The 19,373-nt window shown below is 40.4% G+C and overlaps 1 protein-coding gene across 4 annotated transcripts; it reads left to right on the top strand.

The window, feature by feature from the left end:
- The first annotated feature begins 98 nt into the window (after positions 1–98).
- Ankra2 (ankyrin repeat family A member 2) lies at positions 99–12,113 on the top strand. 4 transcript variants are annotated; one of them, XM_050153774.1, is made up of 9 exons: positions 99–613; positions 3,037–3,417; positions 4,377–4,535; positions 6,577–6,642; positions 9,332–9,429; positions 9,920–10,045; positions 10,475–10,541; positions 11,010–11,090; positions 11,625–12,113. In XM_050153774.1, the coding sequence occupies exons 2-9, from the start codon at positions 3,129–3,131 to the stop codon at positions 11,678–11,680; spliced, it is 942 nt and encodes a 313-aa protein (XP_050009731.1). In that variant the 5' UTR covers positions 99–613; positions 3,037–3,128; the 3' UTR covers positions 11,681–12,113. The 4 variants fall into 4 exon arrangements, with proteins under 4 accessions (XP_050009731.1, XP_050009734.1, XP_050009733.1 ...); XM_050153777.1 differs by lacking the exon at positions 3,037–3,417 and having other exon boundaries at positions 101–613; XM_050153776.1 differs by lacking the exon at positions 99–613 and having other exon boundaries at positions 3,178–3,317.
- The last annotated feature ends 7,260 nt before the right edge of the window (positions 12,114–19,373 follow it).

The raw sequence follows: 19,373 nt of genomic DNA, 5'->3' as shown, positions 1-19,373 counted from the left end.
CGCGGACAGATGACGTAATGGCGCATGTGTAGAAGCGGTGCGCGACCCAGAACTACAAGAAAGAGCGCTGGTAGGTGGAGCAGTCGGGGAGGGATCCCGGGCCTTTCTCTGGTGACCCGGAACCGAGGGGACCCTTAGTGCTCTGAGATCCTCGGCTGCGGAGCGCAAGGGAAGCAAGTAGAAATCCCCGGAAGTCGTCTCGCCTACGCTGAATGCTCTGGGCTTTTTCCAGAAGAGGAAAAAAATAGGAAGTGACGTCTGGGCCCGAAGCAGGCCGGGCTTGCGGGTCTTTACAGATCAGGCTGCTGGCCCCGGCCGGACCGGAGCATCGCCTGCGGTCTGGGTGGTCGTGCCACCCGCCGGACGGTCCCCTGTCCCGGGATCCGCTCGCCACGCGAGAGCGAGCTCAGCCCGCGGCGACAGAGCGGGAACGCCCTCCGGGACACCTGTCGCTTGTGAGACAGCTTTTATTTAAAATATATATAGCACCTTTCTCCTCTCGTAGGACAATTTCAAGAGTTAGGAAGAACGCGGAGCCCCTGCGGTTAGCTTCGTCGGGGTCGGTACCCACTGCCTGCGTTTAGACTCCCTAAGCTTCCCTGAGCTCTGGCAGGTGAGCCTACCTACCCTTTTATGTTAACTCCCGTCCTCTGCCATTTCGTTTTTCCCTCTCCTGTATTTCACGTTTTGGCATATCAACGTCTTTGCTTCTCCCTGGAGTAGAATCTAGATAAGCGTTCCCTCTGCATTTGCTGTTCTTCCTTCCAAGACCGGTAATTCCTCATGTTGAAACCTTGACTTGTCCTAGAGGGGCTGCAAAGAACATTAGAGACGGCTGTTTTTACTCGGTTTTATAAATGATCGAGGCTCGGGAAATTTATACAATTTGTATTCTAGCACATCTGATTAGTGCGTGTTGAGAATGGAGAATCAGATCCAACTAGAAAAATGTGAGAAAGGAAATGTAAAACATGGTTGAAATTAAGATCAGAAAACATGGAGCACCAGGTAGGTTTTGTGTGCTGTGGCTCCGAAGAGTGGTTTTCGCACCAGGCGCACGCCTTTAATCCCAACACTCCTGAGACAGAAGCAGGCAGAATACAGTGCGCTCTAGGCCAGCAAGCTCGGCTATAAAGTCAGACCTTGTCTCAAAAAAAAAAAAAAAAAAAAAAAAAAGGCCTCCATCTGTCCTTCTTAATAGGAACTTGAAGGAAGCTGTCAAAGGAACACGTGCCATCCCCTCAGGGAGATGGTGGGCGGGGTTGGAGGGGGGGGGGATGGGATTGCTCTCAACCCACCAGTGCCTAGCAATAAATGGTTCTTCATGAGGTGTCTATTTAAAAAGACTCGGTCTCAACACGCACTAATCAGATGTGCTAGGATACAAATTGTATAAATTTCCCGAGACTCGATCATTTATAAAACCGAGTAAAAACAGCCCCTCTAGGACAAGTCAAGGTTTTATGTAAAAAGACTCGGTCTTCTCTCTATGTCTCCATCACTCAGTCACTGAACTAACTTTCTGTCTGGTTCTGACAAAATGTAACGACTTCGTTGATACTTTTTCTGACTATAGTGTGTCTTCGTTTCTCCCCTGGGAGTTTTCTATTCTTTTTATTGCTGCTTATTTATTTAATGGGCACAATGCTGGAGTTGGTAGAGCAGGGTGTTTCCCAGGATTCCTCTGAGGTGAACATAATTACCTGCCCATTCTGCTCAGAAAATTGTAATGAGGATCAATCTGTTTTTACAGGTTTCTCTGTGTATCCCCTTGGCTATCCTGGAACTCACAACTGTAGAACAGGCTGGCCTCAAACTCAGAAATCGCCTGCCTCTGCCTCATGAGTGCTGGGATTAAAGGCGTGCACCACCACTGTCTGGTTATTTATTTGTCTCTTTTAAGGATTTTGGGGTTTCTTGATTTTGTAGCTCTGACTGTCATAGAACTTTCTATGTAGATTAGGCTGGCCTCGAACTCCCAGAGATCCCACCTCCCTCTGCCTTCCAAGTGCTGAGGTTAAAGGTGTGAGCCATCACACCTGGCTTGTATGCTGTTACTCATATGTATGTTTTCAGGACTATTCCACTTATTCCATAACCAGTTGGTGTGCATGTCTCTGTGGAAGACTGCTTTCCTGCCCTCTAGTGCTTCATGCACAGCAGAATCAATCTTTTGAAATGATTTTAAAATTAAAACTGAACAGTGGGCACATGATTAATTCATTTTTCTCTTGATTCCAAGTACTTCTGATCATTGCACATTGAGCACCCTTTCAAAATGTCCAAGGTGCAATATGTTGTCACATGACAAAAAACTAACTGGATGTTCATTTCTTCCTGTTTCAAGGAACTATGTATTTAGGGCTGTTTTTTATCCTGTGATGCCAGTCCATAATCTACAGATTTTATTTTTTGTTTAAACTCACATGAAGTTGTTTATGTTTACTCTGAAAAAAAAAAAGCTGACAAATATACTTTTGATTCTTCAAAAGTAAATTTTGTAGGTCTGGAGAGAGAGCTCAGTGAGTAAAGGCACTTGCTGACCAGCCTGATGACCTGAGTTCAGTCCCTGAGACACACATGATAGAAGGGACTGTCATCTGACTTCTACATGCAACCCGTAGCCCATGTGTTCCCACACACATGCAAACAAATAAGTGTAATAGCTAACTTTTAACTAAGTTTTGTAACATTAGGCAATAGTCAGATATAGGAAAGGGTAGAAACAACTGAAATGTGTTGGACACAGTGATGGAAGTATACTGTATTTCCTCATCCTTTTCCAGGATCCTGTGAATTAATGGCAGTATTTCTTTTTATAAATGAGACTTTGTCAGGTTCAGTAACTCGTACACATCACATAGCTAATGGCAAAGCTTGAGTTCGTGGGCAGATACCTACCTCTGAATGTTGTTTACTTTGTATTATGGATAAAGGCTCACAAGAGCACTGTTTGGATGTGTGGCTGAAAGCAATTGCATGTATACGTTCATAAGTTAATATGCTGCTTTAAATTTTCTAAATTTTTCCTTACAGGTATTTTAATATCCCAATTCCAAGAATACACTGGATCACACCCTTAAAACACCAAGAAGAAACTATGAAGAACTGCTTTAATTATTGAAACCATGGCTACATCAGCAAATCTGGACATTGGGGCCCAGCTGATTGTGGAAGAGTGTTCCAGCAGCTATAGTCTTTCTGGCATGCCAGACATCAAAATTGAGCACCAGCTGGACCCAAACTCAGAAGAAGGGTCAGCTCAGGGTGTTGCCATGGGAATGAAGTTCATATTGCCAAACCGATTTGATATGAACGTATGTTCTCGATTTGTGAAGTCCTTAAATGAAGAGGATAGTAAAAATATTCAAGATCAAGTGAACTCTGACCTGGAGGTGGCATCTGTCTTATTTAAAGGTTGAAAGTTATGGTCCAGATCCCTATGTTCCCTTTCATTTCCTGGAAGTTATGGTCCAGATCCCAATGTTCCCTTTCATTTCCTGGAAGTTATGGTCCTGATCCCTACATTCCCTTTTCATTTGCCCAGCTCCATTTTGGTTTCTCTGCCATGAGATCAGAGCTAAGGAAGAGCCTGAAAGTCATCTTTTAGGAGATTTTCTAGAATCTCACAGAAACCAGCATGAAGTTTCTGTTAATTTTCAAAAATATTCCTTGTCTAAGCAGGTGTAGTGATGCATGCCTTTAGTTAGTCCCGGCACTTGAGAGGCAGAGGCAGGTGAGTTCAAAGCCAGCCTAGTCTAGATAGTGAGTTCCAGGCCATCCGGGGATACACAGTGATACCCTGTCTCACAAATAAATAAAATCTTTGCCTGACCTTTATTTACAATTTCCCTAATGCAGTTGTTCTTAGTTGTGTCTTTTTATTTATTTATTTATTTATTTGTTTATTTATTTTTTGAGACAGTTTCGCTGTATAGCCCTGACTGCCCTAGAACTAGCTCTGTGGACCAGGCTGGCCTTGAACTCTCAGAGGTCCACCAGTCTCTGCCTCCTGAGTGCTGGAATTAAAGATGTGCACCACCACCACCCAGCCTAGTTGTATGTTTTTAAATAATAGAACATTATTCCTTTTCTTTTTTAAACGTTGTTTACTATTTCCTGTTTCATGACTAATTTACATCTGCTTCTACTACTTAATTCAGTGATCTGTTAATCTTAAAGCTAGCCTCAATATTTTTCAACATTGATTTCTTTGTAGAACTTACACTGTAGTAGTATAGACTAATACAAAATTAGTATCACCTGATAAACACTTGAATTGAAGCTGTTAGACCTCATACATTTTTTCATGTGAACATTGACACTTTTATTAGAATGCTTTGTCATTAAAATACTATTTTAATTTGTTTATTTAGCTGAGTGCAATATCCATACATCTCCTTCTCCTGGAATTCAAGTAAGGCATGTCTACACCCCTTCTACGACGAAACATTTCTCACCCATAAAACAGTCTACAACTTTAACCAACAAGCACAGGGGAAATGAGGTCTCTACCACACCTCTGTTAGCAAATTGTAAGTATGCGAAGAATGTTCTGAAGTATTACTGCTAGTGCAATTAACTAATGCAGTTACATATTAGGAGTTTGGCTCTGAAGTAGTAGTTTCACCAAATTTAAACAATCTAGTTTTAAAAGCTTAAGTGATATATTAGTCATTTTAATAAGTTGAAACTTTCTAATGTGTTTTTATATGTTTCACTGTTATATCTCTATGCGAACAAATATAGTTTAAAATATTATTAAAACCTTTATAGTTTTACCATAAAGAAGTGCATTACTGTGAATTATTTATAAATTAAGATATCAATGATTTTGTATTCTTTGGGTTTCATGTTTAACTTATATAATGTTTAATTATTGTAAATATGTACTTATTTCACAGATGAAGAAATATTTTGTACTAAAAATTAAATAATTTCTACTGAAATGTTTCATTAATGTAAAATATGAAACTAGCCTTTAAAAAACTTTGAGTGCAAGTCATTGTATAGGATCTAAAGTTTCTCTATTAGCTAATAGGTATTCAGGGAAGCATGAGTATTTGAATGAGAGAAAACCAGCTAACAGGACAGTAACTACATTTGATACCATGATGCAAGTGTGGTATATTCTAAAGCCTGATGAAATCTTGGTCTTTGGGAATCCTAAATCCCTCCAGATTTCAGAACTGCGAACTGTAGCAGTTGAGCCAGGAAGACTCTTCCTCAAGCGTTCTAATTCCACTTGTGGGCCATTTCTAGTTTACTTATGTGTGTGTGCCGCACAGTTGCCTTTATGAATTAAGACTACCCAGTCATATCACTAAAGGTGGTATTATTTAAAGGTGCTTCTCAAAGAGATTGTCTGACAGTATTCCAACCATACACCTTCTCTGCTGGAAAAAAAAATAATAAAAAGCTAAAAACTGTCCCCATGTTATGAGTAAAAGTTTTAATCAGCTAGGCAGAGTTAACATGCTAACTAGCCTCAGCTAAACCTCTACTCATAGACTGACTCTCACCAACCATGGCCGTCACACCTGCAGTCCCCGAGCCCAGGAGCCTGAGCTTGGACTTTAGGACTGTCCAGGCTGCATAATGAGACTATCTTTAAGATTAAATTTTCCCCCTCAACGAAAAAGAAAAATCTCACACAGACAGTTGTCTATTTATGAACTCATTCCTAATGTTAAGAAAACTCATCCAACTTCAAAATAAAAATATTTAGGAGGCTAGAGAGATGGCTCAGCGGTTAAGATCACTGGCTGCTCTTCAAGGGGTCGTGGGTTAGATTCCCAGACTTACTGGCCTGTCAACCCCTGTAACTCCAGATAGAGGGAGTCTGAGGCCCTCTTTTGCCTCTATGGGTATTGCAGGCAAAACACCTACTTGCATAAATTTAAAATACATGTATGTAGCATTTAAAAGGCTGGGAGGGTTGGCATATCCCTGTGGTTTCAACTGTTCAGAAGGTTGAGGTGGTAGGATTGCTTGCGTCTACGTGCTCAGCTTTGGCCTGGGCAGCATGGTCAGACCCTCTCTCAGGAAAATCAAGTATAAAAGTGGAATCACAAAGAAAACCAAGACGAGGGCTGGAGAGATGGCTCAGAGGTTAAGAACACTGACTGCTCTTCCAGAGGTTCTAAGTTCAATTCCCAGCAACCACTTGGTGGCTTACAGTCATTTGTAATGAGATCTGGTGCCCTCTTCTGGCATACAAGCAAGCATGCAGACAGAACACTATATATAATAAATAAAAAAAAAAGAAAGAAAAAGAAAACAAAAACGAATATTGTTGTGTCTTTTGGGGCATCCTTCATAAGTTTGGATACTTAAGTAGCATGTTAAAAATTAGGTATCTCAATCACTCTTTAGGATAAATTTTGCCCAAAAATAATTTGCAGATGTCATATTAACATATGAGTCAGTACTCAGAGAACACTATCTGTAATACTTGATACTTTATTAGGCTTAAATGATAAAATGGTGGGTTTTGTTTTGGGAAAAACTGGCTTCACCATGGCGTGACAGCTGTGTACGCAGATGCACTTGAAGGATTTTATGTTGTTTTTGCAGCTTTGTCTGTCCACCAGTTGGCAGCTCAAGGAGAAATGCTCTACCTGGCTACTCGTATTGAACAAGGTACTCATATTGAACAAGGTCTAGTTTTAAGTATTGTATTTTAAATATTCATTTGAATGTATTGGGTTTGTTATTTATTTTCTTATAGGAAACTATAAAGACAAAAGAAGTTGTATAATCTCACCAAATACATAACTTAATGGATAGCAAAAAAGGAAAATTTTAAGTAATATAAAGTATAAAATTTGGGGTTTTAGGATGGTTATGAGACTAAGAGCACTGACTCTTTTTCCAAAGGGCCCAAGTTTAGTTCCCAGCACCCATTTGTCTGCTCATAACCATCTGTAAATATAGGATTAGGGGATTTGATGCCCTCTTTCTAGTCTCCAAGAGTACCAGGTACACATGTAGTATGTATATATACATGCAAAGCACAAAATCCATACAGTTAAAATCACAATTTAATAAAAAAAGAAAGTTTTAGCTTCCTTTACTTTTCTCCAAAACATTGTAAATTTTTTGTATTTTCAGGAAATTTTTCTAGAAAACATTTCCATTTAGGGTTATATTTGAGAATATATATGTGTTTTTGTTAGGCACACAAACAAAAAAATCTTACATACACTACAATGTGTCTTTTTTCATTTAATATTTTGAAGCTGTGTACCCAGATCTGAGTATGAAGCATACCAAAGATCTGAGTGTCTGTGTGTGTGTCCTGCACATGTATGCACATGCATGTTTTGCCAGTATATGTAACATTTGCATGCCTGGGGCCTGTGAAGTGAAAAGAGGATCCCTGGGAACTGGAGTTAGGATGGTTCAAGCCACCATGTGTGTGTTGGGAACCTAGATCCTCTGCAAGAATCATGAACTGCTCTTAAACACTGAGCCTTTTCTCCAGCCCCGAGATCTTTTTATTGACAGAGATTCTCACTGTGTTGTCCAAGATGACCTCCCTCTCACAGTCCTCCTATCTCCACCTTCTGAGTGCTGGGATTCTAAGTGTGTACCTCTACACCCAGTCATTTTATACTTTTCCACTATAATGCATATGCATATACTATGATTTTTATTTGTTCTTTTAACATCTGGCTGATTACAAATGTTTGCCAGGAATCCTAGCATTTTTTATAAATATACCCATTGAGTAAATTTTCATACATAGGTATAACAGGTCACAAACTAGATGGTTTTTGTTGTAGTGAATCAGCTCTTCACATGGGCTAGGCCAGTGTTCTGCCACAGAGCACACCTGTACCTCTGCCTTCTTATTCTTAGATTTTAACCGATGTTTGTCCTCACATTAGTGTTAGAGTTGCAGTTTCCCCAAACTGTCATAGATGCAGTGAGTCTTTAATTCTTGCTATCTGTGGGTGAAAATGGTACCTCACGGTAATTCCATTGATGTTTGTTATAATTGATGTATATTATAATTTTTATGTGAACTACCCACAGTATATTTGTGTCATATTAACTCCAAAGTGAAAGAAACTGACTTCTGTTGTTCCCTGATATATTTTCCCCAGTTTGTCCATTTTGCATGACCTCTTCAGATTTTTTATTGTAAATTTTTCTTCTTTTTGAATTTGGAATTTTACATCCTGCTTAGAAAAGATTCCCCACTCTAGGATTATAAGATTAAAGAAACCACCCATTGTTATGCCAAAATTTACAGGGTCTCCTTTTTTATAATCTTTTATGCATATGAAATACTTTTCAGTGTAATAGACAGTAGGAAAACTGTTGCTTTTTTTTTAATTTAGGTGTCCCATTATTGTTGATTATGAGAGCATGATCCAAGAGTTTTATTTTCCTAAGACTTAGATGTATTTCTGTTTATACTTAGCTGTCAGGGGCTGGAGAGATGGTTCAGAACCTAAGAGAGGGTGCTGTTCTTGAAGAGGACCTGACTTTGATTTCCAGCATCCTCATTAGGTGGTTTCCACCCACCTAATGCTCCATGGGGAGCTGATGCCTCTGGTTCTCACCAGCACCTGCACTCACATGCACCTATACCCACCCCACACATACATAATTAAAAAATAAAAATACATTTTTGAAAAAGTACAAATTTTATGTTCAACCTACTGAATAACTGTAGGGGGAAAGCTATGCAGTTTATAACTATTAGACTACATTCAGGGAATAGAATGAGGTTAAAGGAGGAATTGTGTGATACTGTTTTAGATTAGCCAGTCTGCATTTTATGTTAGCAAGTGCACGAATGAAGGAGAATCACAGGCAGCAATGCTAGCTAGAGGGAAGGTAGCTTTTGAAAACTGCTGAAGCTTTAAGTATACATTTGGGTCACGCTAAGGGCTATCATATATCATTGTATTGTGATCTTCCCATGTATTGAGATACATGTAGTGAGATAAGCAAGCTATAAAACTCTGTTTAACAGAGATTAAGTCACTTGCCCAGAACAGAACCACTAGAAAATGAAAGAGCCAGGATTCTATCTTGAGTCCCCTGTCCCTGAGACGATGCTGACAACCGTTCCCTACGTGATGCTGTGTGTGGTGCTTTCTTTACAGAATGTGTCCCATGGGCCCAGCGTCTTTACAGTGGGGCACATCTAACATGCCCAAACTGACGGTCACAGCAGCACATCCAGACCTCAGTCAACAAAGTCATCTCCCTGAATGTCATTGAGTCATAAGATTTTAGAGTACCAGTGGTTTCAAAGTGATATTAATATGTGGTTGTTAAATTAGATCACAAAAATTGCTTTTCTTTTAAATAGAAAATGTTATCAATCACACGGATGAAGAAGGATTTACTCCCCTGATGTGGGCTGCGGCACACGGGCAAATAGCTGTGGTAGAGTTCCTACTTCAGAATGTAAGGAAAACGCTCAGAAAATGTGTATGTGTAGTTTCTTGAGCCCAGTTGAGGCTTTAGTGCAGTCTTTATATCTGCAGCCAACTAGACATGAAGATTGAGAGTACAGAATAAATCCCTGCCTTTACCGTTCCTGCGGAGCCTGGGTCTAGCTGGGAAAGCAGCGCTAATCGTCTATAAGTCAGTGAGAGGGGCTGAGTGTCCAGCCCCCAGTGCAGCAGGAACAGAAGTACTGTCACAGGTCCTGGAGGAAAGGCTGGAGGAGCTGGGCCGTTTTCCAGAGTGGAGGAGAGTGAGGATTGAGGCAGCTGGAGGGGAGGAATGAAGGCATCCAGGCAGTTTGTTACAAGCACATGTATCATGTTTCTGTTATTTCCTCCTTAATCCCAGAATGTGGCCTGACCTCACTGTTAAACTGTAATCATGTTGACAGAAACAAGTGTTCTTGTTTGAGTTAATTGAAGTCGTCTATGTTCACTCCCCATGGCAGGGTGCAGATCCCCAGCTTTTAGGAAAAGGTCGAGAAAGTGCCCTGTCATTGGCCTGTAGTAAGGGCTACACGGATATCGTCAAAATGCTGCTTGACTGTGGCGTTGATGTCAATGAGTATGACTGGGTGAGTCCACATGCTGAACTGAAATTCTGTAACAAGGCTGTCCCTCCGTTGTCAACATGCTGGCCTGCACACATGGCCCTGTGTTCAATCTCCAGTGCCTCGCTTGGTAGTGAACGATAGCTCTCAAGAGGTAGACACAGGAGGATCAAGGTTATCTTGACTATTTTAAGACCACAGGACTACTTGAAACCCTGCCTCAAAAATAAATACATAAAATACAATTATTGTAATAACTTTTAGTATTTAATTGATTTCAGGGAGATATTAGCTTTATAAGGACTTAGAAGAAAAAATGTATTTATTTAGGATGAGCAACTTAATGTCATAAATTCAATTATTTATTAACAAAATATTAATGTTATTTTAAACTACTTTTACATGCCCAGTTTCTCTTGCTCAATGAAAATGCTGCCAACTTTCCCCCTGCAGAACGGCGGGACACCTTTGCTGTATGCCGTCCATGGGAACCACGTGAAGTGTGTGAAGATGCTGTTAGGTAAGCAGGTGACAGAGCCGTCACTAGGAGCCTGCGAGCATCTCATCTTCAGTTTCCCCGTAAGAGGAGCTCACCTGGTGTTTGGTTGTATTACCCTGCTGGCGTCTGTCCCTAGGTTTCCGTTGTCACAGGACTGCCCTGCGAGAGGAGCTCGCTCACACTCCACCCCTGCACTTGAAGCTTTTGCCCTTCCCGCTCACATCTGGGGTCACGCTTGTGTCCTCTGTGCACAGTGTCTTCCTGTAGAGTGTTGTCCAGTTATTTGAGTCTCGGCTACTCTAGAGACATTTGGTATCCTGTCCGCCCACCAGTGCACCCTGGGTAGCCCGTGCACCCGGTTCTTTGTGTGAGCCTGTTGGAAATGCCTCCAGGGTGGCTGCAGATCTGTTCAGCTATTTGCATATGAGCCAGGAATAGACACATTTGCATTTTCATTTTATTTATATACATTTTTCTGCTTTGGTACAGAAAATGGAGCTGACCCAACAATTGAAACAGATTCTGGATACAACTCTATGGATTTAGCTGTGGCTCTGGGCTATAGAAGTGGTGAGTATTTCAGAAGTCTCGGGTTTCATCTTAGGAAAGCCTTATGTATAGTAAAGGCCAGTGACCCAAAGCTTTTTCATTGCTTCTTGCATAAAACATTATATTATCTTAACTCCAGACATATGCTTTCGTGGAGTGCAAAGTGAACAGATTCCTATAAAGTTAAGAAATGAATTCATTTATTGGACTTTTTCATAAACTCAAATGGTCACTGGAGGAAAAGTGGACAGTATTTGCAAGATTTTCAAAAATGTTTTCATAAAAATTATTTATGTACTTTGGAGTTCTTACTTTAAAAAAAGAAAAGATAAAACCTCAGTATAGAAAACGCAGAAGCTCAGGCAGTTGCTGAATTCGGAACAGCCTTAATTTTAAGAGCGACTGTGGCACATTGTCCTCAGACTATAAATGAGTCCTGCTTAGAAATAACTTCATTTTACAAAATACCAGGGCTAAGTTGAATTTATAGACCAGCCTTTTGTTACTCGTGTTTGCTTGTTTCTGTGCTGTGACCGTGGTGGCCTGTCTTTGCAGTTCAGCAGGTCATTGAGTCACATCTGCTGAAGCTGCTTCAGAACATCAAGGAGTGATGCGGCCTCTGCACTCCTGCGTCCTTACAAATGATGGTTTTGTTTACATGTAAATTTTACCTCAGTTGCAATATTTGCTGGTTTTTAGTGAGTTTTAAGAAATATTCCTTTGGATAATTCACTGGTTTATATTAAAATTAACCCTGATTTTTTTAAATAAATGTGTTTTACTCTATATTTAAAGTTATAAATGAATGTTTTATGGCATGTAAACTTTTATGGTACAGGTGGTTGTGTGTCTTTGTATCAAGTACCACAATTTGACACTTTGAGAATTTCCACCTTGTTTATCTTCACTCTTGTATTAACTCTTTGACTTTGCACAGGGCTTATTGTAAGTCTGGGGGAGGGGGGAATAATGTTCTTGTTGAACTAAAAAGTACACAGTGTGATGGTTTACAAAATCATGTTTAAATAAAATACTATTGCTGTCTGTTTGTGTTCTAGCTCTTTGATTATATACTTTGTTGATTATATTAATGGTCATTTCTAAAAGTAATTTAAAATATTTTTCTCTTAGAGGTAGGTTTGAGAAGAAAAAGTCATTAATTATGAAAGAGAAGTGAGATGCTCTTTAACCCTACTAGACGGGTATCATTAGCTCACCTTTTACTAAAACCTAGGAGATGGAGCCATGAACTAGAAAGTGATTTGACTGACTGAGACTTGATTGAGTTAAATCCCTTCATCTGAAAAGTAGGTGTTATATCAGTTGTAACCACATAAACTTGATCCGGATACTATAAACAAAAGAGAATCAAGGGGGACTAGAAAGATGCCTCGGCGGTTAAGAGAACTGGCTGCCTTTGCAGAGGACTGGGGTCCGGTTCCCAGCACCAACACAGCAGCTCACAAATTTGTACCTCCAGTTTCAGGGGATCCAGCTCTCTTTCCGTGTAGCCACTGCATGCACATGTGCCCTACAAACATGCAGACAAATATTCTTTCACATAAACTTTTAAAAAGCTGTGTTACAGGTACTGCTAGGTAAAATTACTGAGTTATATGCAAATCTGGTGTTGCCCGATAGGGCCATATACTTTGGGAGGGTCTCTGCAATTGCCACGGCCAGCAGACGAGGCATGAAGGTGTTCAACATGACTAATTAGCCAGTGTTGGTCAAACTTTGAGAGTCTGACACTAAGTAGTTTATTTTAGGAATATTTAAGCATAGCACAATTTATAGAAAACCTTTCTGGTGATAATTAACTCAGTCTAGGTGCACAATAAACCTTAAGGCATGATGCACTGAAACTCCTTTCTAAAGTACCTGTGACATCTTCCATAAAGATGGGCTCTATAGATCGCTACATGTGACCCCTTCCATAGGTTCTATAGGTGGACAACCTCACAACAAGTCTCGAAAACGATAAAGATAGTACAAAATGTCATCAGGCTATTTTATTAAGAAGTCTGCTCCCAGCCTTCGGGGTGGATAGCAGGTTATGTGTCCCTTGAAGGAACAAGCCTGTGTGTTTGACATTCTGGGTTCCCCTAGTGCTGATCTGTGAGCACAAGGACCTCAGTGCTTCCCACAATGTACATAATCCTTAAACTGAAATCAACAAGATAACCAATGAGAAGTCATAAGCCTGGCACCTTATTGCTTGGCAATGAACTGAATTCAGCTAAGCAGCTCTCCCTAGACTGAGGGCTGTTGACTACTGTACATATGTCCATCTGGAGGCTGCTTAGCTCATCCAATGGGGATACCACTCAGTGGCCCAGGGATCTCACTCTGAGTGTCTCTGGCGGCCTCTTCCCTTTTGGCCATTGAAAGAGTGACCCTCCTCTATTAACATTTTTCATCTTGAGTCTGGTTTTGTTAGGTCGGGCCCTATTATTTCCATTTATCTTTATGCTGTGAGGAATGGGTGTGTGTGTGTGTGTGTGTGTATGTGCACATGTGAATGTGTGGAGGTTAGAGGACAACACACACACGTCCTCCCACCATGTAGGTTCCTAGGATTGAACTCAGAGGACAACACACAGGAGTCTCTCCTCCCACCACGAAGGTTCCTAAGATCGAACTCATCCTCAGGCTTGGCAACAAAAGTCCTTATTGGCTGAGTCATCTCCCTGACCCTTGGCCTGATTTTTTACATCCATATTGCAATTTAACTGTATAAATAACCCAAACCAGCAGAAATAAGGGTCCCAAATGGCAAGGGATTGTTGAATGGGAGGACCAGGGATGAGAAATAGAGAAGACAGATGAGAAGTCAAAAGCAATAGCTGGGACCAGTCTTGCAGAAGCTGATGACTTAAAGATGCCAAGCAAATTTATTAAGAACTAAAACATCAGATATACTATTTGCTGGGTGCGGGAGACCTGTGTAGCCAAGGTCAGTGGAAAGCTAAGTCTGACAGTGTTGCCAAAGAGAACATGGGATGATAGCTCAGGCTCACAGCCACAGCCCAGTGGGAAGAACTTGTCCCTGGACCTTGACTCCTTTGAGGGGCACTGTCCCCAACCCTAAACTGTCCTTGCCAAGTCCACTTCTGGACACAGACACAACTGAAGTTCCCTTTGTCCTCTCATCAGGGCCTCTGAGGAAGTCTTTGGCTGGTGTGGCTCCCCACTTATAAATCTCACTGTTTTTGAGCAAATCCAGAGCTTTCCATGACTTACTAAGATGAAAACAAGGAGTTTCTGCTTAACAGGCTCTGAGACAAACTGCAGGGCTTCTGAAGCCTGAATTATTTGTTCCTCTTTTCTAGGTTAGGGCCCTAAGTCCAAGAAATTCTTTCCACATTTTACCACCATTTCAGTTAGTTAATCAGCCTAAATCCCTCTTTTCTTTGAGGTCTGCCTACTGTGCTAAGAGAGCTCTGTCTTCTCTTCTTTGAATTTTTACATTGATTTGTTTGGAAAGACAGGTGCATGTGCTCACAAGGATGTACACGTTCCATGACACACATTTAAAGGTCAGAGGGCAATCTACAAGAGTTAGCTCTCGCCTTCCACTGAGTGGGCTCCAGGATTGAACTCGGCTTGCTTGGCTTGAGAGCAAACACCTTTAGCTGCTATGGAGTGTGACAGCCATTCAAGAGACGATATCCAGAAGTCTATCACTGATAACATCGGTGGTGGGATTTGGGACACGTTTCTATAGGGCTTTCTATAAAGCTCTGCCATTTAGAGATTCTGGGCCTCAAACAGAACTTTCAGGCAGGCCAGGTGGTGGTGGCACACGCCTTTAATCCCAGCACTTGGGAGGCAGAGGCAGGTGGATCCCTGTGAGTTTGAGGTCAGCCTGGTCTACAAGAGCTAGTTCCAGGACAGGCTTGATAGCTACAGTGAAACCCTGTCTCAAAAAACTTAAAAAAAAAAAAAAGAACTTTTAGGCAGAACAGTTTTAAGACAGGATGGGTAAAAGCCTGGGCTATAGCACTCTGGTGGCTTTTTCCTGAGCAGTTTGCCAGTGCCTCTCCTGAGGGTAAGGACTTAATTTCAAATAGCAAGGCTATCTTGGAGACCTTTCCACAAAAATGCATGCTATCTGAAATGTTTAACTCACAGTGTTTCACTATTGGGAAGGCTAAGCATCACTTCTAAGCAGTTACTCCTCCCATTCTTTCTACAAACCCATCAGAATTATGTCACATGAGTTCTACTTGGTCTTAATAATAAAAACCCAAAGCCAGATATCGGGGTAAATGCTGAGAGATCAGAGAGACAAAGGAGCAAGTCACAGCCACCTCTTACCTTGCTAACTCCTCAGTCAAAATAAAAGGCCACACCCCTGTCTCCTCCGGCCTTATATTCCTCTCTCTGCCCAGCCATATCACTTCCTGTCTGTCTGCACAGACCTCCAGACCTCTATGGTTAACTAGTGGCTAGCTTCATTCTCTGATCTTCAGGCAAGCTTTATTTGTTAGAGCATAAACAAAATATCGCTACAGAATAATGGTCTTTTAATATCAGAGACATTATAATCAAGTGTGTTAATACGGTTTAGAGTTAGTAAATCCTTTATACTTCAATAATATGCAAAGACATATCTCAGTTACAGACAGGTGCACAGAGAGCCATAGGTTAAAACATTTGTTTGTTTATTGGTTAGGGGTGGAACCCAGGACTTTGCTCATGCTATTTGCTCAGTCTTTTGAGCATGATTTTTTTCCTACCTATTTCCATCTAGTTTAAATAAAATTGTGTTTCATGCTGCAAACACTTGGCCCCAACCCTGGGTTACATAAAAGTAGGCTATTGGTGGAAGAAAGTGAACATTGGCTTCAAGGAAATGAAATTAGATTCAACTACACAAGAAACAAAGACAGTGATGTATGTGTTGACACAGAGAATAAATTTTTTTTCTCTCTTTTTTTCTCTAGCGCATGGAATTCCTAACTGACTTGAGGCTGCATATAGACAACAGGCCAAACCAGATAACACAAAACCAAAAAGCACTAATAAGTGTTATTCTCTGTTGCTGGATACTGAAAACAGGTGTTACACATAGTATCTGCTATACATCCAGCAGGGGTCACCAATAGCAGATGCAAAGCTAATCCCCAGGCTGGAGAGATGGCTCAGGAATTAATAGCCTTTGCTGGACAATTATGAGAACTGGAGTTCAGGGTAAGCATCCATATAACAAGCCCACAAGCCCAGCTAAACATGGGGCTGAGACTGGAGGATGGCTGGGGCTTGCTTGCTGGCTTCAACCTAGCCCAGGTAACATGAACCCAAGGTTCAGGGAGAGACCTGTCTCAGACAGACAGAAGGTGAGAAAGGAGGGATACCTGGCACTCTCGCAGGCCTCCATGCAAGTACACAGGCATGGACAGTGCTCTCCCATACCACATACTCGGTAACAAAGCAAAACCTCAACCGATATAAAAAGATTGAAATAACCCCATGTATCTTATAGATTGCCACAGCTCAGAGTTAGAATTCAACAGCAACACTGATTTCAGAAAGCCCACAAAAACATGGAGATTGAACAAACGCTCAACCAAATTACCACTAGATCAAGGAAGAAATAAAGGAGAAATTAAAGACTTTCTAAAATGCAATGAAATTGACCTCACTGTATACCCAAACTTATGGGACACAATGAAAGCAGTACTAAGAGGAAATTCATTGCATTAAGTACCTACATAAAGAAGCTGGAAAAATCCCACACTAACAAATTAACAGAACACCTGAACTCTCTAGAATAAAAAGAAGAAAACTCACCCAGAAGGCAAGGACAGCAATTAAGGTCTGAAACCAATAAAATAGAAACAAAGAAAACAATACAAAGAATCAATAAGACAAAGACTTGGTTCTTCAAGAAAATCAACAAAATTGACAAACCTTTATCCAAACTAACTAAAAGGCAGAGAGAGAACATCCGAACTAACAATATCAGAAATGAAAAGGGAGACATAACAAACAGACAGACACTGAGGAAATTCAGAGATCATCAGGTCATACTCAAAAATGAAAAATTTAAAGAAAATGGGTAATTTCCTGAATAAGTACCACCTACCGTAATTGAATCAAGACAAGATAAACAAATTAAATAGACCTATTACCCATAAGAAAGTAAAGACAGTCATCAAAAGCCTCCCAATCAAAAAAAGCCCAGGACCAGATGGCTTCAGTGCAAAATTCTACCAGAATTCATTCTTTCTTTCTTTCTTTCTTTCTTTCTTTCTTTCTTTCTTTCTTTCTTTCTTTCTTTCACGTTTTGAGATAGGATTTTTCCTTAGGTTTGGAGCCTGTCTTGGAACTAACTCTGTAGACCAGGCTGGCCTCAAACTCACAGAGATCCACCTGCCTCAGCCTCCTAAGTGCTGGGATTAAAGGCATGTACCACTACCACCTGTCTTTCTACCAGAATTTCAAAGAAGAGCAAATATTGATACTCCTCAAATTATTACACACAACAGAAGCATAATGAACACTGCCCAATTCTTTTATGAGGCTACAGTTACCTTGACTCCCAAACCACAAAAAGCCACAACTAAGAATTACAGACCAATCTCTCTCATGAACATTGATGCAAAAATACTCAATAAAATGCTAGCAAACCAAATCCAAGAACACATCAAAAACATCATCCACCATGATGAAATAGGCTTCATCCCACAGATGAGGGGATGCTTTAATATACAAAAATTCGTTAGCGAAATCCAGCATATAAACAAACTGAAAGAAAAAAAACCCATGTGATCATCTCATTAGATGCTGAAAAAGCCATAGACAAAATTCAGCACCCCTTCAAGATAAAGGTATTAGAGAAATCAGGGATACAAGGAACATTCCGAAAAATAATAAAGGCAATATACAGCAAGCCAAGAGCCAACATCAAACTAAATGGAGAGAAACTCAAAACAATTCGACTAGAATCAGAAACAAGAGAAGGCTGTCCACTCTCTCCATATCTATTCAATATAATGCTTGAAGTCCTAGCTAGAGCAATAAGACAATAAAAGGAGATCAAGTGGATACAAATTGGAAAGAAAGAAGTCAAACTATTGCTATTTGCTGATGATATGATATATAATTGACCCCAAAATTTCTACCAGGAAACTCCTACAGCTGATAAACACTTTCAGTAATGTGGCAGGATACAAGATTAACTCAAAAATCAGCCTGTTGACAGAGGTTTCTGTTCTGCCCGTCCTGCAGTCATTCAGTCCCAAAGAAACACACAGAGGTCTACATTAATTATAAACTTGTGGGCCTATTAGCTGAGGCTTCTTATTAACTCTGACAGCCTACATTAACCCATAATTCTTGTCTGTGTTAGCAATGTGGCTTGGTACCTTTTATCAGTGAGGCATTCTCATCTTGCTTCCTCTGCATCTGGGTGCAGACTGAGTCTTTCCTCTTCCCAGAATTCTCCTATTCTCATTGCCCCACCTCTACTTCCTGCCTGGCTAACGACCAATCAGAGTTTTATTAAAATACAGGTGACAAATCTTAACAGGGTATAAGAGCATTGTCCCACAGCAGCAGGCCTCCTATATACAGATGATAAATGACCTGAGAAAGAAATCAGAGAAGCATCATCCCTCACAATAGCCACAGATAACCTAAAATATCTTCAGGTAACTCTAACCAAACAGGTGAAAGACCTGTATGACAAGAACTTTAAATCTTTGAAGAACAAAACTGAAGAAGATATCAGAAAATGAAAAGATCTCCCATGCTCATGGATAGCTAGGACTAACATAGTAAAAATGGCAATCTTACCAAAAGCAATCTACAGACTCTATGCAATACCCATCAAAATCCCAGCACAATTCTTCACAGACATTGAAAGAACAATACTAAATTTTATATGGAGAAAGAAAAATACCAGAATAGCCAAAACAACCCTGTACAATAAAGAAACTTCTGGAAGCATCATCAACCCTGACTCCAAACTCTATTTCAGAGCTATAGTAATGAAAACAGCTTGATATTGGCATAAAAACAGACAGGTGTACCAAAGGAATCAACTCAAAGATTCTGATATTAACCCACACACCTCTGAGCAACTGATTTTTGACAAAGAAGCTAAAAATATAAAATAGAAAAAAAAAAAGCATCTTCAACAAATTGGTGTTGGTACAACTGGATGTCTACATGTAGAAGAATGTAAATAGGTCTAGATGCACAAAACTCAAGTCCAAATGGATCAAAGACCTCAACATAAATCTACCCACACTGAACCTCATAGAAGAGAAAGTGGGAAGTACTCTTGAATGCATT

This window comes from Alexandromys fortis, unplaced genomic scaffold (assembly GCF_014885135.2).
Source record: "Alexandromys fortis isolate MF-2015 unplaced genomic scaffold, M_Fortis_MF-2015_v1.1 scaffold_79, whole genome shotgun sequence".
Taxonomy (NCBI): Eukaryota; Metazoa; Chordata; class Mammalia; order Rodentia; family Cricetidae; genus Alexandromys; species Alexandromys fortis.
The sequence above is the reverse complement of the archived record's forward strand: the minus strand, read 5'-3'. Positions and strand labels throughout refer to the sequence as shown.

Bases quoted from the DNA above. Each gene is read 5' to 3' on its own strand.
- Ankra2 (XM_050153774.1), top strand. From the start codon at position 3,129: ATGGCTACATCAGCAAATCTGGACATTGGGGCCCAGCTGATTGTGGAA. The intron at 4,536-6,576 runs GTAAGTATGCGA...TTGTTTTTGCAG, and splicing joins CACACCTCTGTTAGCAAATT to CTTTGTCTGTCCACCAGTTG. The intron at 10,046-10,474 runs GTGAGTCCACAT...TTCCCCCTGCAG, and splicing joins ATGTCAATGAGTATGACTGG to AACGGCGGGACACCTTTGCT.